Source organism: Lynx canadensis, chromosome B4 (assembly GCF_007474595.2).
Source record: "Lynx canadensis isolate LIC74 chromosome B4, mLynCan4.pri.v2, whole genome shotgun sequence".
Classification (NCBI taxonomy): Eukaryota; Metazoa; Chordata; class Mammalia; order Carnivora; family Felidae; genus Lynx; species Lynx canadensis.
In genome coordinates, this window is record NC_044309.1 from 118,928,874 (window position 1) to 118,947,318 (window position 18,445).

The 18,445-nt window shown below is 36.4% G+C and overlaps 1 protein-coding gene across 4 annotated transcripts in view; it reads left to right on the top strand.

The window, feature by feature from the left end:
- The window catches only part of APAF1 (apoptotic peptidase activating factor 1), a 91,762-nt gene that overhangs the window by 17,879 nt on the left and 55,438 nt on the right, over positions 1-18,445 (top strand). For 2 of the 4 annotated variants that reach the window (XM_030323463.2, XM_030323464.1), the window contains exons 5-14: positions 138-321; positions 3,438-3,550; positions 3,894-4,025; positions 6,483-6,721; positions 7,129-7,296; positions 8,011-8,142; positions 11,501-11,614; positions 12,457-12,641; positions 17,114-17,240; positions 18,120-18,245. In XM_030323463.2, coding sequence (XP_030179323.1) covers positions 138-321; positions 3,438-3,550; positions 3,894-4,025; positions 6,483-6,721; positions 7,129-7,296; positions 8,011-8,142; positions 11,501-11,614; positions 12,457-12,641; positions 17,114-17,240; positions 18,120-18,245 — 1,520 coding nt within the window. The remainder of the gene's footprint in view (positions 1-137; positions 322-3,437; positions 3,551-3,893; positions 4,026-6,482; positions 6,722-7,128; positions 7,297-8,010; positions 8,143-11,500; positions 11,615-12,456; positions 12,642-17,113; positions 17,241-18,119; positions 18,246-18,445) is intronic. The other 2 variants (XM_030323466.1, XM_030323465.1) reach the window with 1 other exon arrangement.

Below are 18,445 nucleotides of genomic sequence, written 5' to 3' on the forward strand. Positions count from 1 at the left end.
CGAAATGTGTACACTGAATCAAGAGAAATTAAAGATAGGATGAGGTTGAAATTGGAGCAAATCTAATCACCAAAATCTTTCAAAGGAGGACACCTGTTCAAAGACCTTAAGTTTATTATTATTATTTATTTTCCTAGGTTGTTTCCCAGGGGGTGTGCACTGGGTTTCAGTTGGGAAACAAGACAAGTCTGGGCTTCTGATGAAACTGCAGAATCTTTGCGCACGGTTGGATCAGGATGAGAGTTTCTCCCAGAGGCTTCCACTCAATATTGAAGAGGCTAAAGACCGCCTTCGCATTCTGATGCTGCGTAAACACCCACGGTACAGATAGACAAATTTAATGTATGAAGTCCCAATGAGACTTAACTGCTGACAGTTTGAGAACATCATACCCTTTTCTTGTTCTTCAGTAGAGATCTAAGAATGAACTGTTGCTTTTCTGCTGTTCTTTGTCTTGTATTAAAACAAAGGTGGCTGCCACTGGGCAAAAATTGCTACTTTTCTTTGCATTCTACCTACTATGTCTCTTACCTACCACTGGGGTGCTCAAGAAGTATTTCTTAAGAAGGTGAGTTGGTTAGTGATCTTTGCTAGAAAATGCAAGCTTCTGGGGCGCCTGGGTGGCGCAATCGGTTAAGCGTCCGACTCAGACAGGTCACGATCTCGCGGTCCGTGAGTCGAGCCCCGCGTCGGGCTTCTGGGCTGATGGCTCAGAGCCTGGAGCCTGTTTCCGATTCTGTGTCTCCCTCTCTCTCTGCCCCTCCCCGTTCATGCTCTGTCTCTCTCTGTCCCCAAATAATAAACAGTTGAAAAAAAAAAAAAAAATTAAAAAAAAAAAAAAAAAAAAGAAAATGCAAGCTTCTTACCTTGAATCCATTCTTTTTATTTTTTATGTTTATTTTAGAGAGCGAGCATATGTGTACCCAGTGTGTGTGCCAGCAGGGGAGGGGCAATGAGAGGGGGAGGGAGAGAAAGAGAGAGAGAATCCCAAGCAGGCTCCACACCCAGCACAGAGCCAGATGCAGGGCTTGATCTCATGACTATGACATCATGACCTGAGCTGAAATCAAGAGTCAGAAGCTTAACCAGCTGAGCTACCCAGGTGCTCCTGAATCTGTTGTTTCTGATGGATAACATTGAACAAGAGACCGAATAAATATAGGCACCTGGTAAAGGGTTATTTATTTAATGGACCCTTCTGTTGTGTTGTATTAATTTTGGATATATGTATATCTAACTTTTCTACTTTCATGTACTTCAAGAGTGTGTTTTGTTTATTTAAATAATTCATTCAATAAATAAGATTATAATTATGTGCCAGGTGCTGTTATCAACTGTTTTGCAATTTTCATTAGCCAGAAGGGAGACAATAGCTTGGTTGCTGCTTATGTTAACAATATAATCATCAATAGTTAACCAGCTGGGATTCAGTCATCACTTTGATTTCCCTGATCTAACAACCATTCTTTCATTGGTTCATTTAACCAACATTGAGTGTTCTGCCAGGTTCTGGGTCAAGTGTTGCAAGTACAATGATGAATAAAGCCTTCCTTGAGAGTTCAGCAGTAAATTGGGTGAGAATTAGGTAATGGCGCTGAACTTTTTTTTAATGCTGAAGTGTAGCTGATGATGCAGTACACTTTCATATGTAACAGTGGTGAGTATGGCAGTGATTCTTAAATTGGTAAGGGGATTAATATCAGAATATTGAGTGAGAGTAGTAATTTGGGAAAAGCCTCGTAGTTGATTCTTAATGGATGCATAATACAGAGGACAAGCTCCCTTCTCTCTGGCTTTTTTCTCTTCCACATCCCTCTGTTATTGCCCCCTTCCCTTGATAGTCACTGGTATCTATTTTCCTGGAGGAAATGGGATTGAGACCACTAACTAATACTCTTTTCTTGTGTAGTAACTTCTCCCTAGTCCTGCTTCCCTTCCCTATGAAAGTAAAAGTGATTTCTGTTTAGGAATACTGTAAATGCTAACACATGTATCAGGCCATGGCTTATAAAGTCATTCATTTGTTTATTTTTTAAATTGTTTTAAAATTTATTTTTTAATTTAATTTTTAGAAAGTGTGTGTGTGGATGTGTATGAGTGGGGGAGGGGCAGAGAGAGAGAGAACCCCAAGCAGGATCTGCACTGTGAGTGCAGAGACTGACATGAGGCTCAGTCTCACCAACTGAGAGATCATGGTCTAAGCTGAAATCAAGTGTAGGATGCTTAACTGACTGAGACACCCAGGCACCCTGTCATTCGTTTTGTTTATCAACATCATTGTGGTTTATGCTTTGGCAATTTGCCAGGCTGTGTGTGTACCCAGAGTCTTTTTTTGTAATGCACAGAAGTGATGTGCCATTAGTATAAAAATGCTAGTGTATAATTACCCTATCAGCTTTTAGTTGTATTTTTTTCTCTGTATGTTCTGCTGAGTTCAAAAAAGCTTTTGGAGAAACCAATTAAGAATTGGCACAGAGGTTCATTAGGAATAAACAAACTGACTTATAGATGGAAAAGACCCCCACTAGTGTACCAAATGAAAGGTAATATTCTTGCTAGTGCATTATGTTAGAACATATGAAATTGCTAGTTTTGTTGGTAAAAAAAAAAAAGGCTAAAATGGTCATTGTTATATGATTGATTCTAATGCTAACCTTGAGCTCATTTCTCATTTGGTTTTGGTACTTAAAGACTAAATTAGAAAAACCTCATTACTGGGGCGCCTGGGTGGCTCAGTTGGTTGAGCGGCCGACTTCAGCTCAGGTCACGATCTCGTGGCCCGTGAGTTCGAGCCCCGCGTCGGGCTCTGTGCTGACAGCTCAGAGCCTGGAGCCTGTTTCAGATTCTGTGTTTCCTCTCTCTGCCCCTCCCCTGTTCATGCTCTGTCTCTCTCTGTCTCAAAAATAAATAGAAAACATTAAAAAAAAAGAAAAACCTCATTACTTGGAAACTTCTTTTAAGGCACTTGGTAACCACTTTTTAATACCTACACGGTTCTGTTTTTATAGGTTTCTTAACTTTAATATACATTCATTGGGGTGCCTGCATGGCTCAGTTAAGTTTCCAATCTTGATTTTGGCTCAGGTCATGATCTCACAGTTCATGAGACCGAGCCTGCCAGTGTGGGGCCTGCTTGAGATTCTCTCCCTCTCTCTGCCTCTCCTTCTCCCCTGCGCACACACACTCTCTCTCTCTCTCAAAATAAATTAAGTAAACTTAAGAAAATAATAAAATGCATTCATTGTTTTGGGTTGGAAGAGAGGAAAGTCTAATTTTTTTTCCTTATTTGTATCAGTATATTGTGAAACGAATATAGCAAAGGGGAAGAGCCATGAAATACATATCTTTTGTTTTGTAAATTTTAAAAGACATTAGAAGGAAGCTTTAAATAAATGTCATTAGTGACTTAATACAAGTTTTTGTTTTTTTAAAATTAGGTCTCTGTTGATCTTGGATGATGTTTGGGATCCTTGGGTATTAAAAGCTTTTGACAATCAGTGTCAGATTCTTATTACAACCAGAGACAAGAGTGTTACAGATTCAGTAATGGGTAAGGGTTAATATGCTTTTTACTACCTTTATGTTTTATTTATTTATTTTTTTTTTTAATTTTTTTTTTCAACGTTTTTATTTATTTTTGGGACAGAGAGAGACAGAGCATGAACGGGGGAGGGGCAGAGAGAGAGGGAGACACAGAATCGGAAACAGGCTCCAGGCTCTGAGCCATCAGCCCAGAGCCCGACGCGGGGCTCGAACTCACGGACAGTGAGATCGTGACCTGGCTGAAGTCGGACGCTTAACCGACTGCGCCACCCAGGCGCCCCAATGTTTTAATTCAGTTAGATTTATATATATTTTAACCAAATTACTTATATTGTGTGATTTTGTTACAGGTCCTAAATATGTAGTCTCTGTGGAGAGTGGCTTAGGAAAAGAAAAAGGACTTGAAATTTTATCCCTTTTTGTTAATATGAAGAAAGCAGATTTGCCAGAACAAGCTCACAGTATTATAAAAGAATGTAAAGGTATGGTTATTTATTTTGTGTATGAGAGGGTTATAGAGATACTAATTTTATCCTTTTGTAAATTAAGCTAATAAGTATGACAATTTAGCACATGAACATCCAGAAACTTTACTAGAATATTGTATTCTAGAACCTAGAGTATTTTAGGTTTTTCTTTGATACCCTAAATAGATAATAATATTTTGGTATTCATTTATTCATTAAAATAATATTTAATGAACACTCATGATATGTTAGTGGGAGACGTTAAAGACATGACTTTTGTCAAAGAATAAAAAAATATGAGAATCAGAGTTTTAATTTTTTTTGGTTGATTTTATAAAAATAGTATTCTAATTTTGTATGTAACATGGAGTTCTCTTAATTTGCATTTTTTATGAAGTTAAGTGAAGTTAAACTTTTTACTTGTTTATTGAATATTTATTTGCATTTTAAGACATTATCCTTGACTCACTTTTCTTTGTGATAGCAGATTTTTAATTGACTTTTGGCACTCTATTGAAGCTATTAGCTCTTTGCCATTTTTTGTAAATACTTTCCCCAGTTTTTTGTCTGCTTTTTCATTTCATTTGTAGTATTTTATTTGACATACAGAAATTTAAAATTTTAAATAGTCCTATCAGTTCTTAAGATTATTTCTTCCACTGTTGTTAATGCTTCAACAGACCTTGTTTTTTCATTCTGCCATCAGATAGATAGTTCGTTTTGAGCTAATCGACTTAAAAAAAAATTTTTTTTTGAATATTTATTTATTTTTGAGAGAGAGAGAGCATGAGCAGGGGAGGGGCAGAGAGAGAGGGAGACACAGAATCCTAAGCAGGCTGCAGGCTCCGAGCTGTCAGCACAGAGCCTGACGCGGGGCTCGAACTCACGAGCTGTGAGATCATGACCTGAGCTGAAGTTGGGCGCTTAACCGACTGAGTCACCCAGGTGCCCCTGAGCTAATTGACTTTTAAAAAATATCTTAGAAAAGAATACTTCATTTGTATTCTAATTGTGAAGGTGATGTTTGTCCATTTTGAAACATTTATTATTTTTTAAATTTTTTTCAAGACTTAAAAAAAATTTTTTTTTTAATTTTTTTTTTTTTAACATTTATTTATTTTTGAGACAGAGAGAGACAGAGCATGAACAGGGGAGGGACAGAGAGAGAGGGAGACACAGAATCCGAAGCAGGCTCCAGGCTCTGAGCTGTCAGCACAGAGCCTGATGCGGGGCTTGAACTCACAAGCTGCGAGATCATGATCTGAGCCCAAGTCGGACGCTCAGCCAACTGAGCCATCCAGGCGCCCCTATTTTGAAACATTTAAAAGATGTGTGAAATGATAAAGAAAAAAGAGAAATTATCCATAAACCTGATAATTATTATCATCACGAGAGTATTTCAGTCTTTTAGGACATATAAAACTTTGAAAAAAAAATTCAGGTTACAGTGGTATACATAATTTGAATCTTGTCTTTTTTCATATAACAAATCTTGAATATTATGTCATTAAGTATGTTTTGAAAAAAGTTATTAGTGGCATAATATTGTGATAACTTCAATTTATTCAGTCATTTCTCTATTGTTGTTTAAGATTTTTCACTATTTCAGGTGCACCTGGGTGGCTCATTTGGGTAGGTGACCAACTCTTGATTTCGGCTCAGGTCTTTATCTCATGGTTTGTGAGTTCAAGTCCCACATCTGCTGCATGCACTGATAGTGCGGAGGGAGCCTTCTTGGGATTCTCTTCCTCCTTGCCCCCCACAAATAAATAAATACATTTAAAAAAAAAAAGATTTTTCAGTATTAAAAAAATTTTTTTTAAATCTTTGTTTTTGAGAGAGAGATAGAGTGTGAGCAGGGGAGGAGCTGAGGGGAGGGAGACACAGAATCAGAAGCAGGCTCTAGGCCCTGAGCTGTTAGCACAGAGCCTGATGCAAGACCCAAACTCACAAACCGTGAGTTTAACCGACTGAGTCACCCAGGCGCCCCAGATTTTTCACTATTTTAAATAATGCTGTGTTGAGGGACACCTGGGTGGCTCAGTTGGTTAAATGTCCAACTTCAGCTCAGGTCATGATCTCATGGTTTGTGAGTTCAAAGCCTTTGCATTGGGCTCTGTGTTGACAGCGAGGAGCCTGGAGCTTGCTTTGAGTTCTGCGTCTTCCTCTGTCTCTGCCGTCCCCCCCCCCCCTCCTGCTCACACTCTGTCTCTCTCTCAAAAATAAACATTAGAAAAATAAAAAATAAATAAATAATGCTGTGATGGATATCCTTAAAGGAAATATTTCTTATTTCTAATGCCTTCTTTAGAATAAATACATAAAGTGAATCCAAGTTTTATAAATATTTTAAGGGTTTGGGTAACATGCAGCAGAAATTGTTTTTTAAGAATAATGTGACTCTTAGTGGTAATTTTGAAATGACACAGTGTTAACCCAGTGACTTTGTTTTTTGTTTTGTTTTATTTTTAGGTTCTCCTCTTGTAGTGTCTTTGATTGGTGCACTTTTACGTGATTTTCCCAACCGTTGGGATTACTACCTTAGGCAACTTCAGAATAAGCAATTTAAGAGAATAAGGAAATCTTCATTTTATGATTATGAGGCTCTGGATGAAGCCATGTCTATAAGCGTTGAAATGCTCAGAGAGGACATCAAAGATTATTATACAGATCTTTCCATCCTTCAGAAGGATGTTAAGGTGCCTACAAAGGTAATAGAAGGACCAGCAATCCTCATCATTGGGTATTTTTGACATGGAACTTTTGATATAGTACCAAGGATGTTGTTATAGAGGATACTGGAAGGTTAAGACCCATGTCACTGAGGAGGTGTGGGGGATGTAAAAATCCTACTGCTCTTAGTCTCCATCAAGAGCTTGGTGTTGAACTCAGATTAGTTTCCTATTTCTCAGTTCTAGTGAAGCTGGAGAAGCATCTGACTTTGTTATTTCTCTTTTCTATCTTGACAAATAGTTGAACTTCTTCATATGAAACTGAGATGCTGTTATTCAGGGCTTTATGATATGATTTGTGTGTATGTTTATGTGTGTTAACATCTTATCTGCAATCCTGGTAATTGTATTTTTGTGATACATTAAATGCTTAAAATGATTCCCAGGTGTTATGTATTCTCTGGGACATGGAAACCGAAGAAGTTGAAGACATACTGCAGGAGTTTGTTAATAAGTCTCTCTTATTCTGTGATCGGAATGGAAAATCATTTTGTTATTATTTACATGATCTTCAAGTAGATTTCCTTATAGAAAAGAATCGCAACCAGCTTCAGGTACTTGCATCTCTGTGCATTTTTTTTTTAATTTTTAACTTTGAAATTTTAGGGTTATAGAAGTTGCAAAACTGTCTTTAGGGTTAAAGAGAGTTTTATGCATGTACCTTCATCTAGCTTCCCCCAGTGTTAACATCTTACGTAACTATAATAAAGTTATCAAAACCAAAAAATTAACAGTCACAGAATATTGTTAGCTAACCTACAGATTTTATTTGGATTTCACCAGCTTTCCCACTAATGCCCTTCTTGTGGTTCAGATCAAGACCCCATATTGCATAATAATTGTCATGTTTCCCTGGTTTCCTCAAATCTATGAAAATTTCTTGGCTTTCTTTATCTTTCATGGTCACTTTTGAAGAGTACTACTCAGTTATTTTGTATAGAGTCTCTTAGTTTGGTTTGTCTGATTGTTTCTCCTGACTATATTTAGGTTATATTTTTTTTGTCAAGAATACCACAAAAGTTATGTTGTGTCTTCAGTGCATCATATTAGGAAGTCGATATGTCTTATTGTCAGTGATGTTAATGTTGATCACTTGGTTAAAGTGGTACCTGCTAGTTTCTCCAGTGTAAAGCTACTATCTTTTCCTTTTGTAATTAAGTATTTTCTTGGTTGATTCTCTGCACATTTTTAAATAGCTTTGTAAGCTATAGTGATACTTAGGTTATGAAATTGTTTCTGTCCTCTAAAATGTTTCATTTGTGTTTCAGGATCTACATAAGAAGTTAATCACTCAGTTCCAGAGACATCACCAGCCACATACTCTTTCACCAGATCAAGAGGACTGCATGTATTGGTACAATTTTCTGGCTTACCACATGGCTAGTGCTAACATGCACAAAGTAAGATGACCCACTTAAAAATTACTATTTTTTATCTCACTTTTATTTCATCCTATGTTTAGAATTTTCTTTTACCTGTAAAAATAAGATTAAAGTCTATGTAAGTATTTTTGTTTTTGTTACTCTTTTTACCTACAGTGATTTAAAAAGGTACCTTAGTAAATCTAGTAAATGAACCACCTAAAAATTCACTCTTTTCTTACCAGTAGCTATCTTTTTTGGGCAGTATGGATTTTAAACTTTGAGAGGAATGAAGAATGGGAAAGTATATTCATTCATTCAGCAAATATTTATTGAGTGCCTGTTAGGTACTGGTATTGTTTTTCATTGTGAGGATATACCATAGGCACAAAGTCCCTGCTCTCGTTGAGTTTACATTTTCTAGGGAGACCAATAGTGGACAAATAAATTTATGCTATTTTGGGAGTAGTAAGTGCTCAGAGAAAGAAAACATGGAAAGAGAAAGTGATGGTAGAGAATCATCATGATTTGTTGATGGAATTGGTGTGTATTATAAGATTACTCCAGACTTGTACAACAGAAAGAATGGAGTTGATATGAACTGAGATTCGGATGTCTGTCAGGGGTTGAAGGGAGTGTTAGGAACTCATTTTGAATATACTGCTTCTTATACTTTTAAGACATCTGACTGGAAATAATGAATATGTAGTTGGATATATGAATATGAATTTCTGGGGAAAAATTATAGATTAACATAATTTTAATATAACTTAATTTAATGTATCCATAACATTATGGCGAACATTTGGGTATTATCACCACATAGATGATATTTGAAGTCCTTACTTCAACTAATTCAAAATGTTAACATTTTGGAAAACTGTATGTACTTTGAGTAATTTGTCTATGCTTAGGTATGTTATCTCTTGGTTAAAAAAAGGGTGTATTGTTGTACCCTGTTTTTTTTCACCTAGCAAAATACAGTTTACATTTAATAATCTGCATTGGAATGAAGATATTCTGATAAATATCTGTGCCAAATTTGCTTTAATTGTTGCACATTTAGGTTTTCAGATTTTTGCCTTTATGATGCTTTAGTGAACAATCTTGCTTGTCTTTGTACCTACGTTATTTCCTTCAAAAATTTTTTTGAAGTGGGATTATTGGGTCAGTGCATCTTTTTAAAATTTGGCATGTCTGATAGTGTGACAGGATTCAGTTTTTTCTCACCATTTTAGACTTTTTTTCCTGATTTTTAAAGGTAATTTCTAATATTTAATGTTTTGCATTGGAAAACTTTAGGAAAACTAAAAAGAAAATGAAGATGGCAATTATTGTTAATGCTTTTTTGTATAATTTTCTAAGTTGTTCTGCTCAGATACATATACTTATTCTTTAAAACCAAAATAGGATCATAATAGAAATAGTCTTGGGGAGCCTGAGTGGCCTAGTCAGTTGAACATCTGACTCTTGATTTTGGCTCAGGTCATGATCTTTTTTAGCTTGTGGGATCAAGCCCCACATTGGGCTCTGCTCTGACAGTGTGGAGCTTGCTTGGTATTCTCTCTCTCCCTCCCTCTTTCAAAATAAGTAAACATTAAAAAAAATGAAATAGTCATATCTTTTTTTTCTACTAACCTACATTTCATGGTCATCTTTTTATGTCAGTTTATGTAAGTGACAAAAATTTTTTTAAACATTTATTCATTTTTGAGACAGAGCATGAGTGGGGCAGGAGCAGAGAGAGAGAGAGATACACGGAATCTGAAGCAGGCTCTAGGCTCTGAGCTGTCAGCACAGAGCCTGACGCGGGGCCCGAACCCACGGACCACAAGTTCATGACCTGAGCTGAAGTCGGATGCTCAACTGACTGAGCCACCCAGGCGCCACATAGAGTGACAAAATTTTTAAAGCTTCATACTGTTTCATTGTATAGTGACCAATTGGCTTATAGATAGATTGCCGAAGGACACTTGTCTGATTATTTTCTTAGGACATATTTAAAAAAATTTTTTTTTAAATGTTTATTTTTGAGAGAACGCGAGAGTGAGGGAGGGGCAGAGAGAGATGGAGATGCAGAATCTGCAGCAGGCTCCAGGTGAGCGGTCAGCACAGAGCCTGATTTTCAGGGCTCAAACCCACAAACCGTGAGCTCATGAACGGATACTTAACTGACTAAGCCACCCAGGTGACCCAGGACATATTTTTATAAGCATAGTTTCTGGGTCAAATGGTATGTAGAGTTTGTATTTTTTTTAAAGTTTATTTATTTATTTTGAGAGAGAAAATACAAGTGGGGGAGGGACAGAGACAGAGAGAGAAAGAATCCCAAGCAGTATCTGCACTGTCAGCACAGAGCCCAGTTTGGGGCTCAAACCCGTATATGAGATCATGACCTGAGCTGACGTCGGACATTTAACTGACTGAACCACTCAGATGCCCCTGCAGTTTGAATTTTAATATAGATTACCAAACTGCCCCCCAGAAGGATGCTCTGAGTTACATCACTGCCAACAGTATGTGAGAGTGTTCATTTCCTCTGATTCCAGCTAATCCTCTTATTACTGCTTTTAGTCTTTAGAAATTTGTTATTAAAAAAATGCTGAATTGGGGTGCCTGGGTGGCTCAGTCGGTTGAGCGTCTGACTTCGGCTCAGGTCATGATCGCACAGTCCGTGGGTTCGATCCCCGCATCGGGCTCTGTGCTGATAGCTGGAGCCTGGAGCCTGCTTCAGATTCTGTGTCTCCCTCTCTCTGACCCTTCCCTGTTCATGCTCTGTCTCTCTCTGTGTCAAAAATAAATAAACATAAAAAAAAAAAAATATGTTTAAAAAAAAATGCTGAATCTTTGTTGTTTCATTTAGATTATTGGTGAGGTTTTTGGCCATTTGACTTTTTATTCTGTGCATTGCCTTTACCAGATTTTTCTGGTGAGGTGTTTATCTTATTTTATTAGAATTTTCTATAAAATAATAATATTGAGCCCTCATCATAAGTGTTATAAATAAATATTTTTATTTTTTGTCAAATTTTCTTTATATTGTTTACAACTGTATTAAAGGTTTGAATTTTTATGGTAGTTAAGTGCACTTCTTTCTCTCTCTCTCTTTTTTTTTTTTCTTGTATTTTTGCTTTGGTGTTATGCTTACAACCATTTCCTTCATTCTAGGGTTACAAAAATATTTGCCTGTATATTGTAGTATTTTTTGAGGCTTTCTATTTTATATTTAAGTTTTTAATGTTTCTTTGGTTCTTTTTTAAAAACTTCCTTTTTTGTCCTTAAGTTCTAGTTATCTGCTAAATTTCGTTCAGTAGTGTTAGGATAGAGTTATAAAGTGGTAGAGTTAGAATTCTTTGATGTCTTTAACAATGTCCTTCTCTTACTTTTTTTTTTAAAGGAACTTTGTGCTTTAATGTTTTCCCTGGATTGGATTAAAGCAAAAACTGAACTCGTAGGCCCTGCCCATCTGATTCATGAGTTTGTGGAATATAGGCATATATTGGATGAAAAGGTATAAATTAGTATGAATAAGTCCCTAAAGGGCATCTCATTTTGTCATTTAATTCTAGTTTTAATAGTGGGGATGAGCAGCACAGAGGGGGCAAACAGAGATAATTTCCTTTTTTTGATCCTTGATGATTCTAATTATTTTGCTTCCTTCCTAGCCTGTTGGGAATGTGGATGGGATTGAGGTTTGAAAGATGGGGAAGTGAAGTGTTTAGTGGTATTTTTTACAAAACAATGTATTAAGAAAGTAATAGTTGGATAATGAGATTTTTACACTTTATTTTATTTTTTTAATATGAAATTTATTGTCAAATTGGTTTCCATACAACACCCAATGCTCATCCCAACAGGTGTCCTCCTCAATGCCCATCACCCACTTCCCCCTCCCTCCCACCCCCCATCAACTCTCAGTTTATTCTCAGTTTTTAAGAGTCTCTTATGGTTTGGCTCTCTCCCTCTCTAACCTTTTTTTTTTTTTTTCCCTTCCCCTCCCCCATGGTCTTCTGTTAAGTTTCTCAGGATTCACATAACAGTGAAAACATATGGTATCTGTCTTTCTCTGTATGACTTATTTCACTTAACATGACACTCTCCAGTTCCATCCACGTTGCTACAGAAGGCCATATTTCGTTCTTTCTCATTGCCAAATAGTATTCCATTGTTACACTTTGTTTAAAAGTTTAGAGAAGGTCACCAGGTATTTATTACCTAATGGTTGGCTATTTAATTTTAGCTCATATAGAGAATATCTTCATTTAAGCTTTTAAACTGACAAGATCACAGAAACAGAAAAATTTTAGATCTTGGTTCTGGTTATATTTCTAAGAGATTTCAATTTGTTCGTAGGATTGTGCAGTCTGTGAAAATTTCCAAGAGTTTTTATCATTAAATGGACACCTTCTTGGACGACAGCCATTTCCTAATATTGTTCAACTGGGTCTCTGTGAACCAGAAACTTCAGAAGTTTATCAGCAAGCTAAGCTGCAGGCCAAGCAGGAGGTCGATAATGGAATGCTTTACCTGGAGTGGATGTAAGTAGGTTAGGAGAGAAACCAATGGGGAGCAGAGTGCTAATTATGTCATTATTTTTCAGGTAGTGAATAAGTTCACTCCAGGAAGATGTAGCTACTTTGGAAAAAGCTGGAACTTTTAATAAGCATTCTTACTTACTGAAAAGTTCTGGAGAAGTAAGCATTGGAAAAATACCTATTTTCAGAGTCCATAGAAATAGATGCTTGCCTATAGGCATTTTGACCAGTTATACTAAATATTAACATCAAATGGTTTACTTACTATAACATAGTATATTAGTGAAAAATATGGGCTTTGAAACCGCAGACATTGGTTCTAAAACCTGATATGTTTGGGGCACCTGGGTGGCTCAGTCGGTTGGGTGTCCCACTTCAGCTCAGGTCATGATCTCGCAGTCTGTGAGTTCGAGCCCCGCGTTGGGCTCTGTGCTGACAGCTCAGAGCCTGGAGCCTGTTTCAGATTCTGTGTCTCCCTCTCTCTCTGACCTTCCCCCATTCATGCTCTGTCTCTCTCTGTCTCAAAAATGAATAAATGTTAAAAAAAATAAAAATAAAACCTGGTACGTTTGTGTGATTTTGAATAAGTTACAGGTTGCTTTTCTTTTTCATATATAATAGAGATAACAGTTTTTTGAGGTATTATTTTTGTGAAGATTGAAATGAGATCTTGGATATATAGTGATTAACACTTGCTTTTCACATAGCACTAATAAAACTTCCACTGAATTTTGATTCTTATTCCTAAAAGAGGCTGTTCAGTTTTACTCTTGCCTTAATCTTACCAATTAGAAAAATGAAAGGGTAAACTATCATCTATTTAATGCCTGTTACACATGATATGTGCACATTACTTATCTTCAAACCTTATAAATATTCTCTATTTCACAAATGAGAAAATTGCAGAGATGTTGAGACTTGATTAAGCTCCTGTAGTTAGTTGAATGGGATTTAAACCCTGGATCTGTTTAGGGGTGCCTGGATGGCTCGGTTAAGTGTCTGACTTTGGCTCAGGTCATGATCTCGCAGTTCATGGGTTTGAGCCCCACGTTGGGCTCTGTGCTGACAGCTTGGAGCCTGGAGCCTGCTTCGGATTCTCTCTCTCTCTCTCTCTCTCTCTCTCTCTCTCCCTCCCTCCCTCCCTCCCTCCCTCTCTCCCTCTCTCTCTCCCCCCTCTATCTCTCTCTCTCCCCCCCCCACTCACTCTGCCCCTCCCCCATTTGCACTTTGTCACACTATCTCTGTCTCTCAAAAATAAACATTAAAAAAATTTAATAATAAAAAAACCCTGGATCTGTTTAGCTTTCTTATTTTAATATTTATTTATTTTAGAGAGTAAGAGAGAGTGTGAGCATGAGTGGAGGAGGGGTAGGGAGAGAGAGAATCCCAAGTAGGCTACACACTCACTTGGGGCTCTATCTCATGATGGTGAGATCATGACCTGAAATGAAATCAGGAGTCGGACCCTTAACTGACTGAGCCACCCAGGTGCCCCTGTCTCATTTTATTTTCTATGCACTTTCTATATGCCATGGTTCTCTTATAGCTAGAGATAATGAATGTGAATGGTTGACTTTTCACATGTATAATTTATATCTGAATAGAACTCTAGGTTGATCTGCAATATTTATTAGTCCTGGGCCCTCTTTCCAAATAAGTCAGATTGCCATGGGTGATTGCCCTAATTCAGCTTAGTTTAACAAATATTTGAGTTTGTCTAATGTACTAATATTAAGCACTGTTACTAGGTGCTAAGGCTCTCTTGAAGGAGCTTATAATCTATTAATGAAGAAAAAAGTTGAAGCAAATAGTTAAACATGTGATGAGTGCAACAACAGAAATGTGTATAATATAGAACTGAGAAGTGGGTTATTAACTTGGATTGGTGAGGAATTCTGGGAAGTTTCCACAAAAGCATTAAAAAGTGTTTTTAAAATTAAATACTAATTTTTTGTTGGTTTTATTTTTATTTTAAAGTAATCAGTGTTTCTGCTTTTTTTAAAAATCAAATAATACTAGAGGGATATAAAATGAAAAGTCAGGGATGCCTGGGTGTCTCAGTTGTTGAAGCGTCCGATTTCAACTCAGGTCATGATCTCACGGTTCATGAGTGTAAGCCCTGCATCTGGCTCTGTGCTGGCAGTGTGGAGTCTGCTTGGGATTCTTTCTCTCTCCCTCTGCCCCTCCCCCACTTGCACGCATACTCGCTCGCTCTCAAAATAAACAAACTTAAAAAAAAAAGACAGACTCCCCATCTTTTCTCACCTTCCCATTTCCTGGAGTTAACTATTCTTTTAATTCTTTCCTGGGAAGAAGTTTACTCTCTCTTTGAAGCAGTCTCTTAACTCATTGAGGCTAGGGTAGACCTGTCTGTATTCTAGAATACTTGCATACTTTATCATAGCATTTGTCTCACTTTATGGTGATTGCCTGTTTTTCTCTGTTACTAGTCCATACATTCTGTACTCTGGAATAGTTTGGAGGTTAAAATAACAGACTTTGGCTTTAGATTGCCTAGGCATGAAATGCAGCTCTGCTTTATTAGTTGTATATAACCAGGGAATTTTATTCAACTTCTCTCACCTAATGTTGCTATTTCATAGCATTATTGAGAAGATTAAATGACTGTGTGCATACACACACACACACACACACACACACACACTGCTTAGAGCAGTACCTCATTCATAGAAAGTGTTTAATATCTAATAGTTAATTACTAAGAATAGCATTTTGCCTGGCCCATATAGTTGGTACACACTAGAAATTTGTGGAGGATTGATGGCATTGGTGTTTTGGTGAGTGGTTGAAATAGAATTTTAATACAAGGTCTGATAATCAAATGGGCATAGGTTTAGTTCTTGTTCTCTTGCGTTGTTGAGTTTGTTTTTTTTAATGGTTCTTGCTGTTTTATTTTTGTTGGTTTTTTTCCCCATTCTGTCAACTGTGTTTCAACCCATGGTGTTCTCTCATAGAATCGTTAGTCATTCATAGCTAAATTTTTTAAGTGGTTTGACCAGATCATAGTTAAAGAATGCCTTATTCCTGTACTAGAAAATTTCTTTTTCTGTAGAACGGTTTAGGTGGATAGCAGCTTAAATTTAATTTAATTTTAGCTTTCAGAGAAATCATTTGTTCATGCATTCATTTGTTATTTCTTTAATACTTTTTGGCCATCCACTATATGCCCATCACTGGGACAGGTCACTTTCTGACCCTATTTTGGGGAATTGAGTAGTTAGATCAAGGGGAGAGAGAAGAGTATTTTTAATCTAATCCTATAAACTTTGCTAGTAACTTACCTGGTTTTCTTCCAGGTTCTCATTACTCTAGTTCTTCTTATTATATTACAGTTACTTGTTTTGTTGTTTCTAGTAAATTATAATACTTTTTTTCAAATGTTTATTTTTGATAGAGGGAGTGTGAGTAGAAGGGGATAGAAAGAGGGAAGGACAGAGGATCTGAAATGGGCTGGGCGCTGACTGCAGCGAGCCCAATGTGGGGCTTGAACCCACGAACCATGAGATCATGACCTGAGCAGTAGTCAGACGCTCAATCAACTGAGCCACCCAGGCACCTCCTGAATTATAATACTTTCTAAGTAAGGTCTAAATCTGATTTACCTTTTGTGTTCCCTTATTTCATTTGGCCTAATTTCTGTGTGATTAATTTTTTTTAAAGAATAATAACAATGGCATCCTTATGTGTCAGAAACTGTTTAGAGCAGGTACCCTTACTCCCATTGTACATATGAGAAAATGGAAATGTATTAGGTCATTTGCTTAAGTTTACACACTTAATAAGTAGTAGAAGTAGGGTTATTCATTAGGTTTATCTGACTATTAAAATAAGCGTGATGCCATTTAACATTTAATTGTATTCAGGGTGACTGGGGCATATGTGTATGAAATTCTGACACTGTTCTTTTACCCCTTTAGCCCATGAGAAATAACATATTACCTATACTAGTGGAATAGTATTCAGTAGACTAAAATATAAATAAAATGACATTGCTTGATCTTTTTTTCTCTATACCTAATTGTGGTTAGAGAAGAACAGTTTTAAAGTACATCATCCTAACAGTGGGTGTAGTGTTGTACTTTAGTATGGCTTCTTTCCTTTTAAAAATGGAGATTTTTTTGAGAGTATTCTTATATAATGTTTTCTCTACACATGTTATCATTAATGTATCAAAGGAAAATAGAAAGCAACATGTATTTGATTAGATTTCTCCCAACTCTGTCATTTGCAACATATGACAGGTTGCTTGATAGAGGGTAGAATTTCTCTTAAAAAGCCACTTTTGTTATGCTTTTTTTTCCTTCAGGAGATCTATGCTGTCAGTTACAAGTTGGTAACTTAATTTTAAGAATTTTGTATTTTTGGCAACACAACGTTAAAAGACAGTTTACTTCATTATTGAAAAAAATTACTTTTACTTATTGGGTTTCTGTTCATTTTCTCCTTGTATGTAGAAACAAAAAAAACAACAAGAATCTTTCCCGCTTAGTTGTCCGCCCCCATACAGATGCTGTTTACCATGCTTGCTTTTCTGAGGATGGTCAAAGAATAGCTTCTTGTGGAGTTGATAAAACCTTACAGGTAAAACAAATCTCTTGAGAAAAATTGGAAGAGGCATGTACCTGATACTGTGCATATTAGAATATATTTAAATACTAAAATTGAAGAAAATTGTACATTAGAAATAGAGAAATCTAACTCTCTGGAATATTTTATGAAAACTTTCTCTGGAGATTTAAAAGATAGGGTTGTGCATTTTCATTATTTTAAATTTGCCAAGTGGCATGAAAGTACCTTTTACCCTAGCAATAAGTTTCCGTTCATCTGTGTACCAGCTAGGGGTAATGAGGAAATGAAAATTGTTAAAAGACATAAGGACTCCCTGGCATAGTGAACTGGGCTTTGATTAAAAAAGTCATTTAATAAAATACCTATTTTAGTACAGGCTCAGGCATAGATTTCTGACTGTAAATAGGAATTGGACTAGATTATTTCTAAGGTGCTTGAAGGAATTTCTTAAGTTCTCATTTCTTTTCAGAATACATGAATGAATGCTTTTCTTTAAATCTGTACTGTACCTTTTGGTTTGGAAGGAAACAGGATCAAATTAGTTAAAACTTTGATTTTCAGACTAGGTTTAGTCTTTATAAGATTATGACTGGAAACCTTATTTTTATATGTGTACTTCATTATTTAAAAAAAAAGAATTTGCCAAACTAATCTCAAGAACTGAAGCTATACTCTGCTAGCTCTTTTTATTGATATTAAAAACATTTAACAAGGGATAGTTCTCTATGTTCAGGCATATAAATTCTGACGGATATTTCTGCTGTTTGGACTGTTTTTGCCAACGTTCATTCCTATTGCAAAATAATACTGAATAAGATCTTTAAAAGAAAGATTTTTATTGAATGGTGGTCAGTGGTTTATGGTAAAAAGATTTTATTTTTGCTTGTGCAGGTGTTCAAAGCTGAAACAGGAGAGAAACTTCTGGAAATCAAGGCTCATGAGGATGAAGTGCTTTGTTGTGCATTCTCTGCAGATGACAGATTCATAGCAACCTGCTCAGTGGATAAAAAAGTGAAGGTAGGGAAGTATTTTTCGCTTGAGTTGTAATTACCACAGAATTCATTTTCTTTTTCCATACTAGAGGGACTAGGGTAAGTAGGGATAAAAGACTTGCCTATTGATTACTAACTTGAGGCAAACCAGTTTCAACTGTAAATTAACACTGTCTAAAAAATCTTTTTTTTTTTTTAAATGTTTGTTTATTTTTGAGAGAGCGT